We start from the raw sequence: 14,514 nt of genomic DNA, 5'->3' as shown, positions 1-14,514 counted from the left end.
AAACTGCAAAACAGTTTGTGTCACTCGCGCCCACTAATGTTGCTGACACATGCATCGGAGCCATTAATCGATTGCAAACCAGCAGTCTAGCTTTCTTTTAAGGAGGAGGGGGTTTATTCTGTATTATTGTTCATAAAAAAGGTACAGTGACACATTTTTTTTAGAGTAGGAACATAGTCTTTTTTTTTGAAAGGTAGGAACACAGTTTTAATGATGAATAAACAACACGCTTGTTTCAGAACTGCCCAGTTGCTGATACGTTTCAGTTTTTTTTTTTTAGGGGGTGACGTTTCAGTTGGTTCTATCTGCCGGAGCCCATACACATCTAGCCATAGTTAGCCGGAGCCCATCATGGCTCTAGATTGTTGCGGTTGCGGTCTGGCAAATGTAGAAAGCCCACACGGCCCACGAAGCAGGCTACAACCCAAGGACTCAGTTCGTTCAACTCTGACCTCCTTTTCCCTTTGGGAAAATTGGTCTCATACCACCAAAAAATCATCGTATCTTGAAAATACCATTAAAGATTTACCGTTCCGTAAAATACCATCAAAAGAAAGAACAGTTACATTCATCTAGCATTCTGTCAGGTTACCTGTTAACGTCGTGAGTTGCATCGTCCTCCTCCCTTCTTGCTGTCCTCACCATGGCTGTGCCGCGCAGCTCCTGTTGTCTCGATGGTTTCCCTGGCCACCTGCACGCACCCACGCGACGCGGCTCTTGCTTCTTCCGGCCATTGCGCGCTTGCCACCACCGCGCCTCAACACCCTCGCATGGCTCGGTCGTTCCTTCATAGGCCCCGGATCAGTTCATCCCCATCACGATCAGTTTAACCCCTTCATAGCCGAGCTCTCCTTTGCCGCCAAATTCGCCAACATCCCTTCATCCCAGTTCAATTCCTTAGAACCATAGCACTACCGAGCTCCCAACATTCAATTTGAGCCCTTTCCAAGTTGAATGCACCACCGGAGCTCCGAATTCACGGTTGTCTTCTTCCTCGGGCCGCCGTCGAGCAGGAAGATCGGGCTGTCAGTGAGCGAAGTCCTTCCGATCCTTTGGGTCTGTTCTGGGTAGCCTGGAAGGGTGAGAGCGGTTGGTAGATCGTGCTTGAGTGGTTTTCTGGCCTGTTCCGAGCATCGGGCGCCCAGAACGCGCGGCGTTGCCATGGCCGGGCTGTGGCTATGGGTGTCACCGTCGATGTCGATATGTGCTCCGGTTGCCCCAAGGCCTAGCTGGAGGACGTGACCCACCCGTGGGGTGGGAGTGGTGCTCCCTGAGCAACAGGCCGGCGAGGGGGAGCGTTGCCGTGACCGACCGTCGATGGCCGTGGTGCGCGCTGCCACCGGAGATGGTGTTCGTCGCCGGGGCGTGGTGGCGCGTGGAGAGGAACCATTGGCGGAGCCATGGGCCGGCGAGGAGGAGCGCTGCCGTAGCTGGCCGTTGATGGCCGTGGTGCGCACCGCCACCGAAGATGGTGTTTGTCGCCGGGGCGTGGTGGCGCGTGCGGAGGAACACTTGGCAGGCGAGCGCGAGCCCCGGGGCGGCGTGGAGATGACGAGCTTGGCAAAGCAAGGTCGCCGACGAGCTGGGCGAGGGCGAGAGCGCTCGGGCTGGCAGCAGGCGCACGGTGAGACCGCAACTGAGCGGCGGGGTGGGGGAGCTCGGGCCAGCGGCCGCCGCTGCGCGCGCCGTCAGAGGATGAAGGAGTGAAGGACACTAACGGACGAGTTAGCGGAATCGTGACGGAGTGCTACTTTTCGATAACGTTTGCAAGTTTCGATGGTATTTTGCGGGGCCGAAAGATTTTGATGATATTTTATGGAAGTCATCATCTTTCAATGCTACGCAACCAATTTTCCCTTTCCCTTTTCCTTGCGCACGCGCTCGTCCCCGGAGGCCTCGAACAGCACCGCCGGCGACCACCGGAAGAGAGGGAAACGACGACGGCGATGGCGCTCAACGGGGTACGGGCCAGCCTCCGCTTCCTCGTCTCCAGCGCCGAGGGCGCCGCCGCCCCCGGTAAGACTCGCCCACCCGCGATCCGATCGGGGTTCCCTCTGTCACGCGATCCGATTGTCTCGTTTCCCTCTTAGATCTGACGCATTCGTCCCTGGGAGGGGTATGGTTTTTGCGAGCATTCCATTTCCCGTGGTGCGCGATTTGTGTGGCAAAGCTTCAAATGTCTGCTTAACTTTTGACGAAAATATGATATGATTATTCGCGAAGCGCGGATCCAACTGTAGTTAGCCTGCATTTTGATCTTAACAGTATAGGCACGCTGAAAAAAGAAAAAGATTGCGTCCACTTACGGAGTTTATAAAGTCCTTTTTGTTTCTGCCACGGAGGTAGACGTTTGATTCCTCTACATCGGTCTAGATTGCAATTCGTTTCAGTTCAGAATCGAACTGCTCGAGCTCTTCTGTTTTCTAGTTGCATTGGAGGGTGCCAACATTGTGTCCTTGCCTGTTAAAAGTGGTGGCAAATGCTACTGCCAAAATGAATGTGGTGTTTGATTGGTTCTGACATCTACTGCCTGTATACTAATGCTTGCTATAGATGTTTGCTGCTCCTTGTTTAGCTCCCTTTGTTTTTCTTTTCTCTCCTGTTTCTGGAGCCTTTGCTGCTCCTTGTAAATCTCATTGTAACTTTGTCTCTATAATGCAATAAAGTTCAGGCATTCCCTCCATGGGTGTGCCGTAGTTTCCCTCAAAAAAATACTAATGATTGCTACCATTTTGTTATTCCCTTGCTTGTTGGTAATCAGTTGGCAATGATATATGTTCATTTGACTAATCACTAATTATACCCTTGAAGTTTCCATATTATCAAATTTATCATGCAGAGTTTAGTCTTCCCGTGTGGCTGTGTCATACTCATACGAGCTGCTTTTGTTTTACGTATCTGACCCATTGTCTTCTCTCTCAGCTTCTCCTGGATTTCATTCCACTGGAGTGAGGCGGATGGGCGCGCACGCACATGATGAGCCATACTACGTCCATGCCAAGCACATGTACAACCTGCACAGGATGAAGCACCAGCAGCTTAAGGTTTCCCTCGCCGTGCTGGCTGCCGTGGGCACTGGTGTTGGAGTCCCTGTGTACGCAGTTGTTTTCCAGCAGAAGAAGACTGCCTCTGCATAGTTTGAAATAACAGAGACAGCACAGCTTAAAATAACCCTTTGCTTATTGGATTTTGACGTAGGAACAGCTGTCCCTTTTAATAATACTGTGGCCTGAACTTTTTGCCAAGATGTGGAAATGACAGAAGCCATATTGTAATACAATTCTAATTTTTCTTATCCGGTTTCCCATATATTCTTACATGAATCAAATGTTACTTCTGCTGGTGTGCTCTGATTTGCACTTTGGATGTACCGTGGCCGGGTCACAGCTGCCCGTGTTGGCTGAGTTGCTCTATGGATGAGCTGCCTCGTGAGTCGTGAGCTCCCAAATGGCCAGATCTCATTTGTAGTTTTGGTGCAGAGTGCTTTGCATAAAGATTGGGAGTGCAGAAGATACAGTTTTAGTTTGCAAGATGTTTGTTGGCTATTGTATTCGCAACACTTTTGGTGGTGGTCTTGGGTTAGCAATTACTCCCTCTGTTCCAAATTATAAGTCATTCCAAGAATTTTGGAGAGTCAAAATTTTTCAAGTTTGATCAAATTTATATAATAAGATAATAATATTTATGATACTAATTAAGTATCATTAGATTCTTTGTTAGCTATATTTTCATAGTATATCTATTTGATGTCATAAATTTTTGTGTTTCTCTCTATAATTTTGGTTAAATTTTGAGATGGTTTGACCCTCCAAGATTTTTGGAATGATTTATAATTTGGAACGGAGGGAGTAGCATTCTGTAACAACTCTTAATCTAGTGCAGCATCATGCTCATGAGTTCCCGTCTTCGCTTCGCGTTTGTGCTTTTCAGCGACCACAATGTTACGCCTTCTCCATCTGGAGGCGCCTGCTGCGTGGCACAGTCAACTGTGTGGTCTAGCCTTCGAGGGCGCAGCTCGGTTCAAAAGGGACTCCATCCACGTGCGCCTCCGCTCCAGGCAGGGGCGGCGAGATCGAATCAACCGGAGCGGGAGCGGAGCGCAACTATGGCGCTGCGTCGGCTGCTGCTTCCCTTCGTCCTCCTCTTCGCTCTGCTGCCGCCGAGCCGCGTGGCCAGCGCGGGCGGTGATGGAGGGAGCCGGCGGAGTTCGAGATCCCCCGGGACGGGACGGTGGTGGAGCTGGACGAGAGCAACTTCGATACGGCGGTGCGCGCCGTGGACTACTTCTTCGTCGACTTCTACGCCCCCTGGTGCGGCCACTGCAAGCGCCTCGCCCCGCAGGTAACCGATCCCCTCCCGGCGTGTCTGCTGTCGAATCATCAGCTGCTTGCTTAGTGGTTCACTAGGAAATCGAATGGAAGTGAGGGGTATCGCCTCTCGGTACCATTTGAATCTTCTGCGTTGATAGAAACTGTTAGGATTACATACCTGAGGTGTGTCTGCTCGGCTTAAGTCAAGTGGATGGAGCTTGCACGAAGGATCACTGGATTTGGTCCACAATTCGAGCAGATTAGAGCCGGGAAATGCAGATCACTGGATGACTTCCCCTTCAAATTAGCAAGTGATTTAGGGAGCTGGACTCCATGTGAGGATGTGGGTCATACTGGCACTAGCGCATTCATACAACCATATCCCATTCCCTGGATTGTCAAACTGGAACAGCACTTTGCATGTAACACAGTCGTAGAGGCGTGTCAATGCTATCTTTCTGTGCTGTGATGGCCACTTAGGTTGAAATATAAGTGAACTGATGAGCATTCGCTTGGCTTATCTTCTACAGTTGGATGAAGCTGCTCCGGTGTTGGCTGGACTGACCACGCCCATCATAATTGCGAAAGTAAATGCCGACAAGTACAGGAAGCTCGGGTCTAAATATGGAGTCGAGTAAGCCACCTGCTTCACTTGAGTACTTCGATTACCAGACAGCCAAAGAGTTCATTTTGTGTTTTCTGGATGCAGTGGGTTCCCAACTTTGATGCTCTTTGACCATGGAGTACCACTACCATCTGAGTACACGGATTCAAGGAAGGCTGATTCGCTCATTGAGAATCTTAAGAAGCTTGTGGCGCCTGATGTCTCTGTTCTCGAGTCAGACTCATCGATCAAAAGTTTTGTTGAGGCCGCTGGCATCAATTTTCCATTGTTTATCGGGTTTGGGGTGGATGAGTCGTTGATTGCTGAATATGGAGCAAAATACAAGAAGAAAGCATGGTTTTCTACAGCAAAGGATTTCTCCGAGGATATGATGGTCTTGTATGATTTTGACAAGTTTCCGGCATTGGTTTCTGTTAACCCAAAATATAATGAGCAGAGTGTATTCTATGGTCCATTTGAAGGTATGATTGGGATAACACTCTCTATTCACTTTCTTGATATGTGTGGTTCAAGGGAAAATTCCTTTGTTGCCTACTATTCATTCTATATTCTATGATTTCTAATGATGTAAATGGGTCACTGATGTGGTAACATAGATACTTGTGTGTTTGTAGTGCATACTTTTCCAGCTTTATGGTACATTACAAATAGTTTATTTTGGTTGCAGGAACCTTTCTGGAAGATTTTATAAGGCAGTCCCTACTGCCTTTAACCGTGCCCACCAATAGAGAGACTGTGAAGCTATTGAAAGATGATGGGAGGAAAGTTGTTCTTACAATTTTGGAGGATGAGTTGGATGAAAATGCACCGCAGTTGATAAAAGTGTTGAGGTCTGCAGCCAATGCAAACCATGATTTAGTGTTCGGATTTGTGGGAGTCAAGCAGTGGGAGGAATTCACTGAGACTTTTGATGTGAAGGGCTCTCAGCTGCCAAAGATTATTGTCTGGGACACAAAAGACGAGTACGAAGTAGTAAGTAGATTATTGTTTTCCTTTTGCTTCTGTTGATTATTTTTAATTATAATTTATTTCACCACATATAGAAAAGGTAATTTTATCTGTTCTTGCACATAGTCTACATGCTATGTTGTTTTTTTTTCATTCACAAGTTACAACTTGCAACCCAAATGTTCAGCCATAGATAAATTTGACTACTCAATCTTGCTTGTCTGTTTAGTTGTGATATGTGATTGATTGAAATGCTTTTTCTTTAAGGTTGAGGGTTCAGAGAGGCTCGAAGAAGGTGACTATGGATCTCAAGTTAGTCGTTTTCTAGAGGGATATAGGTCAGGAAAAACAATAAAGAAGAATGTGGGCCGTGGCTCCCCATCACTGCTCGGTCTAAATGCGATCTACATTCTCATCTTCTTGGTCGCCATTCTTGTTGCTTTGATGTATTTTTCTGGGCAAGGCGAGGAGGAGCAGCAGCCAAGAAGGACGCATCAAGACTGAGTGCAATGGACACCATGGCAATGTTAAAGGTCTTTGTTCCTGCGGCTGCAGGGTTATTTTGAGGAAAATTTCCAGATTATCATCTAACATGTATTGAGGAGGATCAGTTTTAGATGTTGCTGTAGAGTTGTGAGCTCCCTGTATTTCTGTTGTGCCATAGAAGTTTTTTTGACTTGCACTTGAGAATCCAGTTTGGTCAAATTACCATCCGTTGCAACCTAGTACAAATGTACAATGCTGAATGCTCGGTTCCTGTAATTATTTGTATCTTTTATATTTGAGACCTTAAGAGAAACAACTTCTGGAGATTGAATATTTTATCTGTAAAAAATGACTTCCAGGGATTGAACATCAGAACAACCGTGTTGGTGTGCCTTGTCTTCCTTGGGAGTTTTGCCAACTCCTGCCACCATTCCATAACCCTCTGTTCCTGGTCCGGCACTTCAATGAGTCCTGTGCTGGCCGTGCTCGAATTCTTTCCCAGACCTCTTTGCCAAAACTGCAGTGAAGGACAAGATGTGTTGCTGTCTCTTGCTCTTGATTCTGTTTCTTGCCTTTGGTTGCACAGAACACACACCGGGCTACAAGGCAATTGTCTTGTGCTTAACCTATCTTCCGCAAGTAGTTTGCACTGCACAAGTAACCGTGCGAAGAATTTGTCCTTGCCCTCTGCATGAGCCTTCCAACTTGATGATCCCGTGTGCTGAATCTGCTAAGCCGAATTGGCACTGTACTCTCCATTTGAAGTCCATCGCCAAGTGATGCGATCCTGATCATTTGACAAGTGCAGTTCCTTTCCTACTGCTACTGTGGTTCTTATGCTCACCTTCTTGACCATTGTAGAGCAATGACAGTGACCTGGAATTGGAGCTTGAACCAGTTCCTAACCGAAGTTACAGTAGGATGGTCCTTTTGAATCTAAGATGTCAAACAATGTTTTTTTATTTTTATTTTCTCCTAATTTACACTTGAATCCATTGCTGCAAAATGTCCAGGATGAATGTAAGGTGGCTGTTTGTTTAACATTTGGATTGGCATTTGTCTATACTTTACTTTAGCATGGTCAAGTATCCAGTCGATATATTGATAAAAGGACTGAGTTAATTAGGCGCAGTCTACCGGCTTTATTCATCGGCAATTTGGTTCCACTTCCATGCCGGCAATTTGGTTCCACTTTGTCAATCAAGAGCTGTATATCAACTCTTCTTAGTTTTCTTGTATGCAAAGGCAGTCCCAGATACGTGCACGGGAAGGTTTAAGCCGAGCACCGAAGAATTCCATGTTGTGTTGCAAAGAAAGACCCTCACACCGAATTAAGTACACTATTTTTTTTTGTCAGAGTTTGTGATGAGGCCAGGTGCCTTCCTAATGGTGGTTAGTATAGTATCTCTTTGACAGTGCTGAACCCCTACTTGACCGGATTAAGAAGTATTGCACCTGATATATTCCCTATCGGCAAACATGCTTATGCTCAGGTCGGCTCTCCTATTACAGATCGGTGTTAGCAAACCCTGCCCCTGGTTGCTTTGTCGGCGACTTGGCTACGATTATAAACAGCATGGGTGACAAATGGCCACCCTGACTTAGCCCTGTTCTGTGCTTTAACCATCTTCCCATGAGGGTTTAGGTATTTCACAGGACAGTTCCATTCATATAGATTTCTGGTAATTGTTGTATGTATAAAGTTGTTTCAATGGACTGTAGCATAGTATATATCTTTGACTTATCGGTGTTACGTGTAGCCTATATCTTGTGAATCGGAAGTAACAAAATCGATAAAGCGGCATTGTATTCGAGAAAAACGAGCTGGGTAAGTCTGAACTGTCAAAGAGTTAAAACTAGTACTAAAAAACAAATTACAAAAGAGGGATAAAGCGGCATTGTATTCGAGAAAAACGAGCTGGGTAAGTCTGAACTGTCAAAGAGTTAAAACTAGTACTAAAAAGCAAATTACAAAAAAGAGGTCCCGCCGGGATTCGAACCCAGGTCGCCAGATTCAAAGTCTGGAGTGCTAACCACTACACTACGGAACCAATGGATGATTGGATCCTCCTGAAGTATTATTTATTTCAATTTATTTTGGGGTCGTATGGGCCGGTCTGGGCTTAATACGCCTCGGACTACCGGAGCCCATGAATATTTTCCCTTTTTCTTTTTGTGTTAAATTAAAATGGTCGTGAATCTCTTTCCTCGCTAACGTAACGAGCGCCCCCCCCCCCCCCCCCCCCCCCCCCCCCCCCCCCCCCCCCCCCCCCCCCCCCCCCCCCCCCCCCCCCCCCCCCCCCCTTGAATCTCAACTAATCCCAAAACAGATTAAAACGGGAAGTGAGGAGAAAAGGAAGAGAACAGCAGCAGACCCCACCAAGCGCCGACCTGTCGGGGATGGCGGCTGCGGCGGCGCCGGCGGCGGGGACGGGGAAGGGGAAGCGGAAGCGCGCTCTCTCCGAGGACGACGTCTACCTCCTCCTCCACAGGTCCGTCCTCCCTCCCTCCCTCGGCCTCCTCCTCCTCCTCCCCCTCCTCGGCCCGTCCCCCCGCTCCCCCCGCCGGGCGGCTCGCTCCGGGCTAGGGTTTTATTTCACAGCGCCGCACGCAATCCTTCTTCGCCCCGCAGGTACGCGCCCGGGACGATCCTGACGGCGCTGCAGGAGGTGGCGCAGCACGCGGAGGGCAGGCGCATCGACTGGAGGGCGGTGGTGAGGAAGTCCGCCACGGGGATCACCTCCGCGCGCGAGTACCAGATGCTCTGGCGCCACTTCGCTTACAACCACGACCTCGACGAGACCGTCGGCGCCGGCGACCAGCCTCTGGTTCGTAATCGTACCCGCTCCTCCAAGACTAAATTCTGCTGCCCCCTTCGATTGGCCTGTAAGGTGCCCATGATAGAGCTAGGATTCTTGTAGCGACTGTTGGGATTTTAAGGTAGCATGCCCAGGAATTCAGTCTGTACTAGTGTTGGTTGTACTCCTTTCCTAGTGCTACTATGGTTCTTATGTTCACCTGCTTGACCATTGTAGGGAGATGACAGTGACCTGGAATTGGAGCTTGAACCAGTTCCTAACCCGACCAAGGAAGCTTTATCTGAGGCCTCTGCATTAGCCAAGGTATCATTTTTCTTTTTGAAAAAAAAACATACAATAGGATGGCCCTTTTGAATCTAAGATGTCAAACATTGTTTTGTATTTTTGCTCTACATTTTTTTCATTTGAATTCATTGCTACAAAATGTCCAGGATGAGGGTGAGGTGCCTGTTTGTTACATTTGGATTGGCATTTGTCTATGCTTTACTTTTCCGTGATCAACTATCCAATTCATAAAGTGTTTGTGCTATAGCGATTAGCTTGCTCAAACATATATTTTACTACAATCTCTATCTAGAAGCCCGACTTTATTGCTATCAAATTAAATGCAAATTTTGAAATTCATATATCAAGAACAAATCTGAAGTCTAGAGGCGTATTTGTGGTAGTTAATTGGATTGGAATATATTGAGTGGAGTGGAATGCACTGGTCAGTTACACCCAGTAGTTGGCAGCATGGTATATAGCAGGATTGCATCCCATGAGAGGCAGTCACGAGTGGGCACACATCATACTCAGGTAAGCAGACACAGGCTAGACAATCAGTGTGGGAGCGGCTGCTCGACAGTGGCGGCAAGAGGTTGGTTTGCAGGTAGCATGCCATGTTAGGGGATTACGGTGAGGCGCAGGCAGGACATGGTGCTGCTTGCAACACATGTGGGTTCCTGGTTTTTGTTGGCATGGGATGTGAGCCTCTGAAAGGAGCAAGGTCGGAGGTGGGATGCTGTTACATATACTTACTAAAGACCAAATGGTCGTCTGATGCTTCAGCCCCTCTAGCACTTGGCCTGGATCTTAACTTATGATGGAACAGCGGAAAACATGTGCAGAAATCACAATCCTTAATGCAAGCACAGATAAATAAACTAACCAGAAGCAGTAAGGCAGCATGCCACCGGCAAGGATTCCAGGTCCTGCTGCCCTGCCGACCTCTTCTTTCCTCTCTCTCGTCTCTTTCCCTCCCTCTCTCTTGATTGGCGCACTGCACAAACAGGTCATGATCTTGCAGGAGGTGTAGGCACACGATTTCCCACACGGGCAGCTCCCGTCTTTTTCCCTGCTCAGCATCGAAGACATACGCAAGCACTCAGTCAATCAGTAAACACTTTCAAGTTAATGGAACTTAAACCGAGTGAAATTGCTGAGGCATTATATGAGAACCATTCTGTAAATAAAATGGAAGTCCATACATAACGAAAAGGAGAAGCAAAGCTCACAGAGCTACCACAAGAACTCATTTTTTATTCACAAAAAAATGCAAATTGCTTTTTATAACAAACTAACAAATATATTTAACCAAGCTTTTTAAGGTGTCGCCTAGGCGTCGAACGGAAGCTGCAATAGCGAAAAAGGCTATTGCGCGCACAGGAAAAAAGCATGCCAGGATGCGCACGGTTGGAAATCACATGCCTACACCTCATCCGAGTCTGTGATCCATCCAGCAGCACACCAGTTGAGAGATGGGGAGGCCAGCACGGACTGTAACCAGAAGTCTGTAAACATGGATAACATGAAATGACTATTGTGTTTGGTTTATTGGAAAAAAAATTGGTTTCCTTGTATGGGTGGCAGTGTTTTAAAGGTGTCGCCTAGGCGTCCAGATGTACCCAGCTCGCCTTGGGTCACCTTGTCGCCTTTAAAACAATGACGGGTGGTGCTCGACAGGATCACATAACCTCAAGATTCATTAGTATTTTATGTCATTTTGCAATGTTAACTTGTTAAGTATTGTGCAATCATGCTTTGTTCTGTTATCTGTACTCTTAATTTCTTGTTACATTAGATACATACAATGGCACTTGATCATGTAATACATATTGCAGGCACTAATATCCGGATCTTCACGTGAGCAAGCCTCTGGTCAACGTGTTAATTTGGATGCTCCTGTGCTGAACGCCCCAAATGAAAAGACAGTGCGGATTCCATCTGAGAAACAGCTTGCTCAGAATCATCGTATAACAAACGTTACTGGTCCTGTTTCCAACTCAAAACAGGCATCCCATTTAGGGCCCTCTCCTGGTTCTTTGGATCCAAATGGACCTTCGAAAAAGAAAAAGAAGCCTAAAGCATGGTCTAAAGAGGAGGATGCAGACCTAGCAACTGGTGTACAGAAGTATGGTGAAGGAAATTGGGATTATATTTTACATAAATGTAAATTTGATAATACAAGGACACCTGATCAGTTGTCTCAGGTAAGATTTATGTTCTCCTCGTCAGTTGTGATTAACTGTCCGCTATTCTGTCACAGCTTATCCATGTTTACATGTGTTGGGACTATATTCATGAAGGCATCTTAACTTATGGGTACATACTTACTGAATATGCTTAGATGTTAGAAGGCAGGTATGCATGCATCTGGTGTTTTGTCGGAGAATCTTTTACACCAGGGTTCCAATCACAGACCCACCATTAAAACTTTCTCTGCCTTTTATATCCAAGAGTTTATTGCCATCCTTAATGGGTCCAATTGGTTTGCTTCTTTGATGCATCTTTGAGTTTCAATTTTATAAGGGTGACGCCCTGAGAATTCCTATGCGCCGTTATATTATGTTTTAAAATATATACTGTTCTTTTCAGAGATGGGCACTAATTTGCAAGCGTCCAGGAGGATCAACCAAGCCTGCTAGCACTAAACATGCCACTATCGCTAGCTCAGAGGCACTTTCAATTGCTAGACAGGATGCTCTTAAGGCACTTTCAATTGCTGTTGGTCCTATGCGTAGATCATCTATGCTAAGACCAGGTATTTACAGAATTTTAATGCTTTGCCAAGAAAGCTGGTCTTTTATAATAATGTTTCAATGCTTTACTATCAAACTCAAGCATTGTTCTGAACCTTTCTTTAGAGTCCTGGCCTTGTGGTTCTTACTCAAACTGTACATGCAGGAGCTCAGCAACTAGGCATTCAGCATAAGTCTGCAGTGTTTGCTCCTAAGATACCTAAAGTAAGATCCGCAGCAGCCCCTTCACCAGCACTGGCACTGCCGGTCCCAGTGCCAGTTCCCATGCCTGTGAAAGTACCAGTCAAGTCGCCACTTCCTCAGGAGCAACAAGCACCTGTGCAACGTGCACCTCCAAAATCGGCAAATGCTTCAAATAAGACTCGTAAGAAGCAATCTCCCCAACCAAGTCCGATCATTGGTCCTTCCTCAATACAAGCAGCAGCTATTGCTGCTGGTGGACGAATCGCCCCAGCCTTAGCGGCCGCAAACTTCTTAAAAGTCGCACAGTCTGTGCACATAAGATCTCAAGTAACAGCGTCTTCAAAACCTTGTGCAAGCACTAAAGCACCGAGTGTGGTTGTTGAACCTGGTACAGAAACGGGCAGCACTCTGCATCTAGAACCTCTTAACACTAGTGCCCCTAAGTCTGGTCCTTCAGTTTTGACCACACATGCAACTGAGCAAGTTCATGGTGCTTCAGAGGTTGCCGTCGTTAATCCTGCAGGGCCATCTGCCGTGGCACATCCGTTGGAAACTAATAAAGCATTGAGTACCACACCAGTGCCTGTCTCATGTGACAGCGAGGAAAAGGAGGGCGACTCCACATTTTGTGTTATTACTATAGATGACTTGTTCCCTGAAGATGCAATGCAGCTAGAAACAGTGGATCTCGAGGCAAAGCCAGAAATTGCCCATCAGGAGGCAAAGCAGCCGGAAACTGTGGATCCTGTGGATCCCAAGGCAAAGCAGCCAGAAGCTGCAGATCCCAAGGCAAAGCAGCCAGAAACTGCAGATCCCAAGGCAAAGCAGCTGGAAACTGCGGATCCCAAGGCCAAGCAGCTAGATACATTAAATCCCAAGGTTGAGATAGTAGATCCCAAGGATAAAGACATGCTTGAGTTTGATCAATATGTTGCTTCTCAAGGAGCTGTAAACACAGATCATTTGGATAAAAGCAAGACTGGCAGAAGTTCTTCGCAACCCCAAGGCCTTGTTGGCAGCCAGAAGAAGCAAGCGAAACTGGTGCCCGCCGTAGGGAAAGGCAACCCTGTATCAGCTGGTGTGCCAACAACCGTGAAGAGAACCAAAACTTCTGTCCCACATTTAGTGAACCCAGTCCCAGCTGGGAGCCCCCGTGGCATTGTTGGCACAGTCAATGCGAATGCACCGAATAAGACACTAGTAAGGAAGGCAACTATTCTTGTTCCTGCTGGTGTTCAAGCCCCTCTGCTGAAGAAGCATGCCACGAACGGAAAAGGCACCCAAGTGATGCAACCCAACACTGGCAATGGAGTACCACCGGCCAGCAGCCAGGCTAGCGTGGCCGTGAATGGTGCTAGCAAGGTGAATCCGCCATCCAGCAGCGGCCAGGCGAGTTCGGTGGTGAATATTGGTAGCAGAGCGAACCCACCATCCAGTGGCCAGGCTAGCGCAGTGGTGAATATTGGTAGCAAGGCAAATCCACCATCCAGCGGCCAGGCTAGTGTGGTGGTGAATGGTGCTAACAGAGCGGCCAATACACCTTCCAGCGGCAAGGCTAGCGCAGCCTTGAGTGGTGCTGCGAACAAGGCGAATCCACCAGCTGCACCCAAGCAATAGTTATGCTCTAACATAGTAAATGTTGTAATAATCCTCGTAGGACTTTTGCGCGTCGATTGTACCCAGAAATGTGAATAGGGCATTATAGACAGATACCATGTAATTCTTTTCACCTTTCATTTGCAGTTGTAGAGACCACTAGATTGGAGTGTTTTTTCTTTTTTTGTTGTGCTGTTGGACCTCGAGGGTCTGTTGATATATGGTGACGATGGCGCGGCACCATCACGCCGTTCCATCAGCGTGATGGATGGATGGCACTGAAAGCTGAGTCCGTGAGTCGTTTGTTCTGAAGATTTTTCTTCGCTGACACTGCATGTACATACGCTGTGTTCGTTTGGTTATGGTGGCTGATGGCTGATGCTGATTTGTTATAAGAGAACAGTACTGTATACTGGTTGGTAGTTAGTGTCTGGTTGTTAGTTGGTGGCTGGTGCTGATTTAATATGAGAGAATAGTACTGCTAGTTGGTTGGCTGACAAGCAAGCGAACACAGCGATGAACTGATT

At 47.2% G+C, this 14,514-nt stretch overlaps 2 protein-coding genes, 1 non-coding gene and 1 pseudogene across 4 annotated transcripts; 3 read left to right on the top strand and 1 right to left on the bottom strand.

The window, feature by feature from the left end:
• Positions 1-1,848: 1,848 nt before the first annotated feature.
• LOC120656035 lies at positions 1,849-3,338 on the top strand. The gene is made up of 2 exons (XM_039934018.1): positions 1,849-2,016; positions 2,923-3,338. The coding sequence occupies exons 1-2, from the start codon at positions 1,947-1,949 to the stop codon at positions 3,135-3,137; spliced, it is 285 nt and encodes a 94-aa protein (XP_039789952.1). The 5' UTR covers positions 1,849-1,946; the 3' UTR covers positions 3,138-3,338.
• A 681-nt stretch (positions 3,339-4,019) lies between these two features.
• Positions 4,020-6,718, top strand: LOC120656034 (annotated as a pseudogene). Its single transcript, XR_005667802.1, has 5 exons — positions 4,020-4,341; positions 4,841-4,944; positions 5,020-5,396; positions 5,603-5,907; positions 6,151-6,718. The product of XR_005667802.1 is annotated as a protein disulfide isomerase-like 5-3 (transcript).
• Positions 6,719-8,348: 1,630 nt separating this feature from the next.
• TRNAQ-UUG lies at positions 8,349-8,420 on the bottom strand. Its single transcript has one exon. It is a non-coding gene; the product is annotated as a tRNA-Gln (tRNA).
• A 260-nt stretch (positions 8,421-8,680) lies between these two features.
• LOC120656033 (protein PRRC2C-like) lies at positions 8,681-14,299 on the top strand. The gene is made up of 6 exons (XM_039934017.1): positions 8,681-8,861; positions 9,002-9,197; positions 9,405-9,491; positions 11,291-11,659; positions 12,045-12,210; positions 12,354-14,299. Exons 1-6 carry the CDS (start codon positions 8,770-8,772, stop codon positions 14,006-14,008), a joined length of 2,565 nt encoding a protein of 854 aa, XP_039789951.1. The 5' UTR covers positions 8,681-8,769; the 3' UTR covers positions 14,009-14,299.
• The last annotated feature ends 215 nt before the right edge of the window (positions 14,300-14,514 follow it).

Source organism: Panicum virgatum, chromosome 1N (genome assembly GCF_016808335.1).
Source record: "Panicum virgatum strain AP13 chromosome 1N, P.virgatum_v5, whole genome shotgun sequence".
Lineage (NCBI taxonomy): Eukaryota > Viridiplantae > Streptophyta > Magnoliopsida > Poales > Poaceae > Panicum > Panicum virgatum.
Note: the sequence above shows the minus strand (reverse complement) of the source record. Positions and strands in the feature narration are given on the sequence as shown.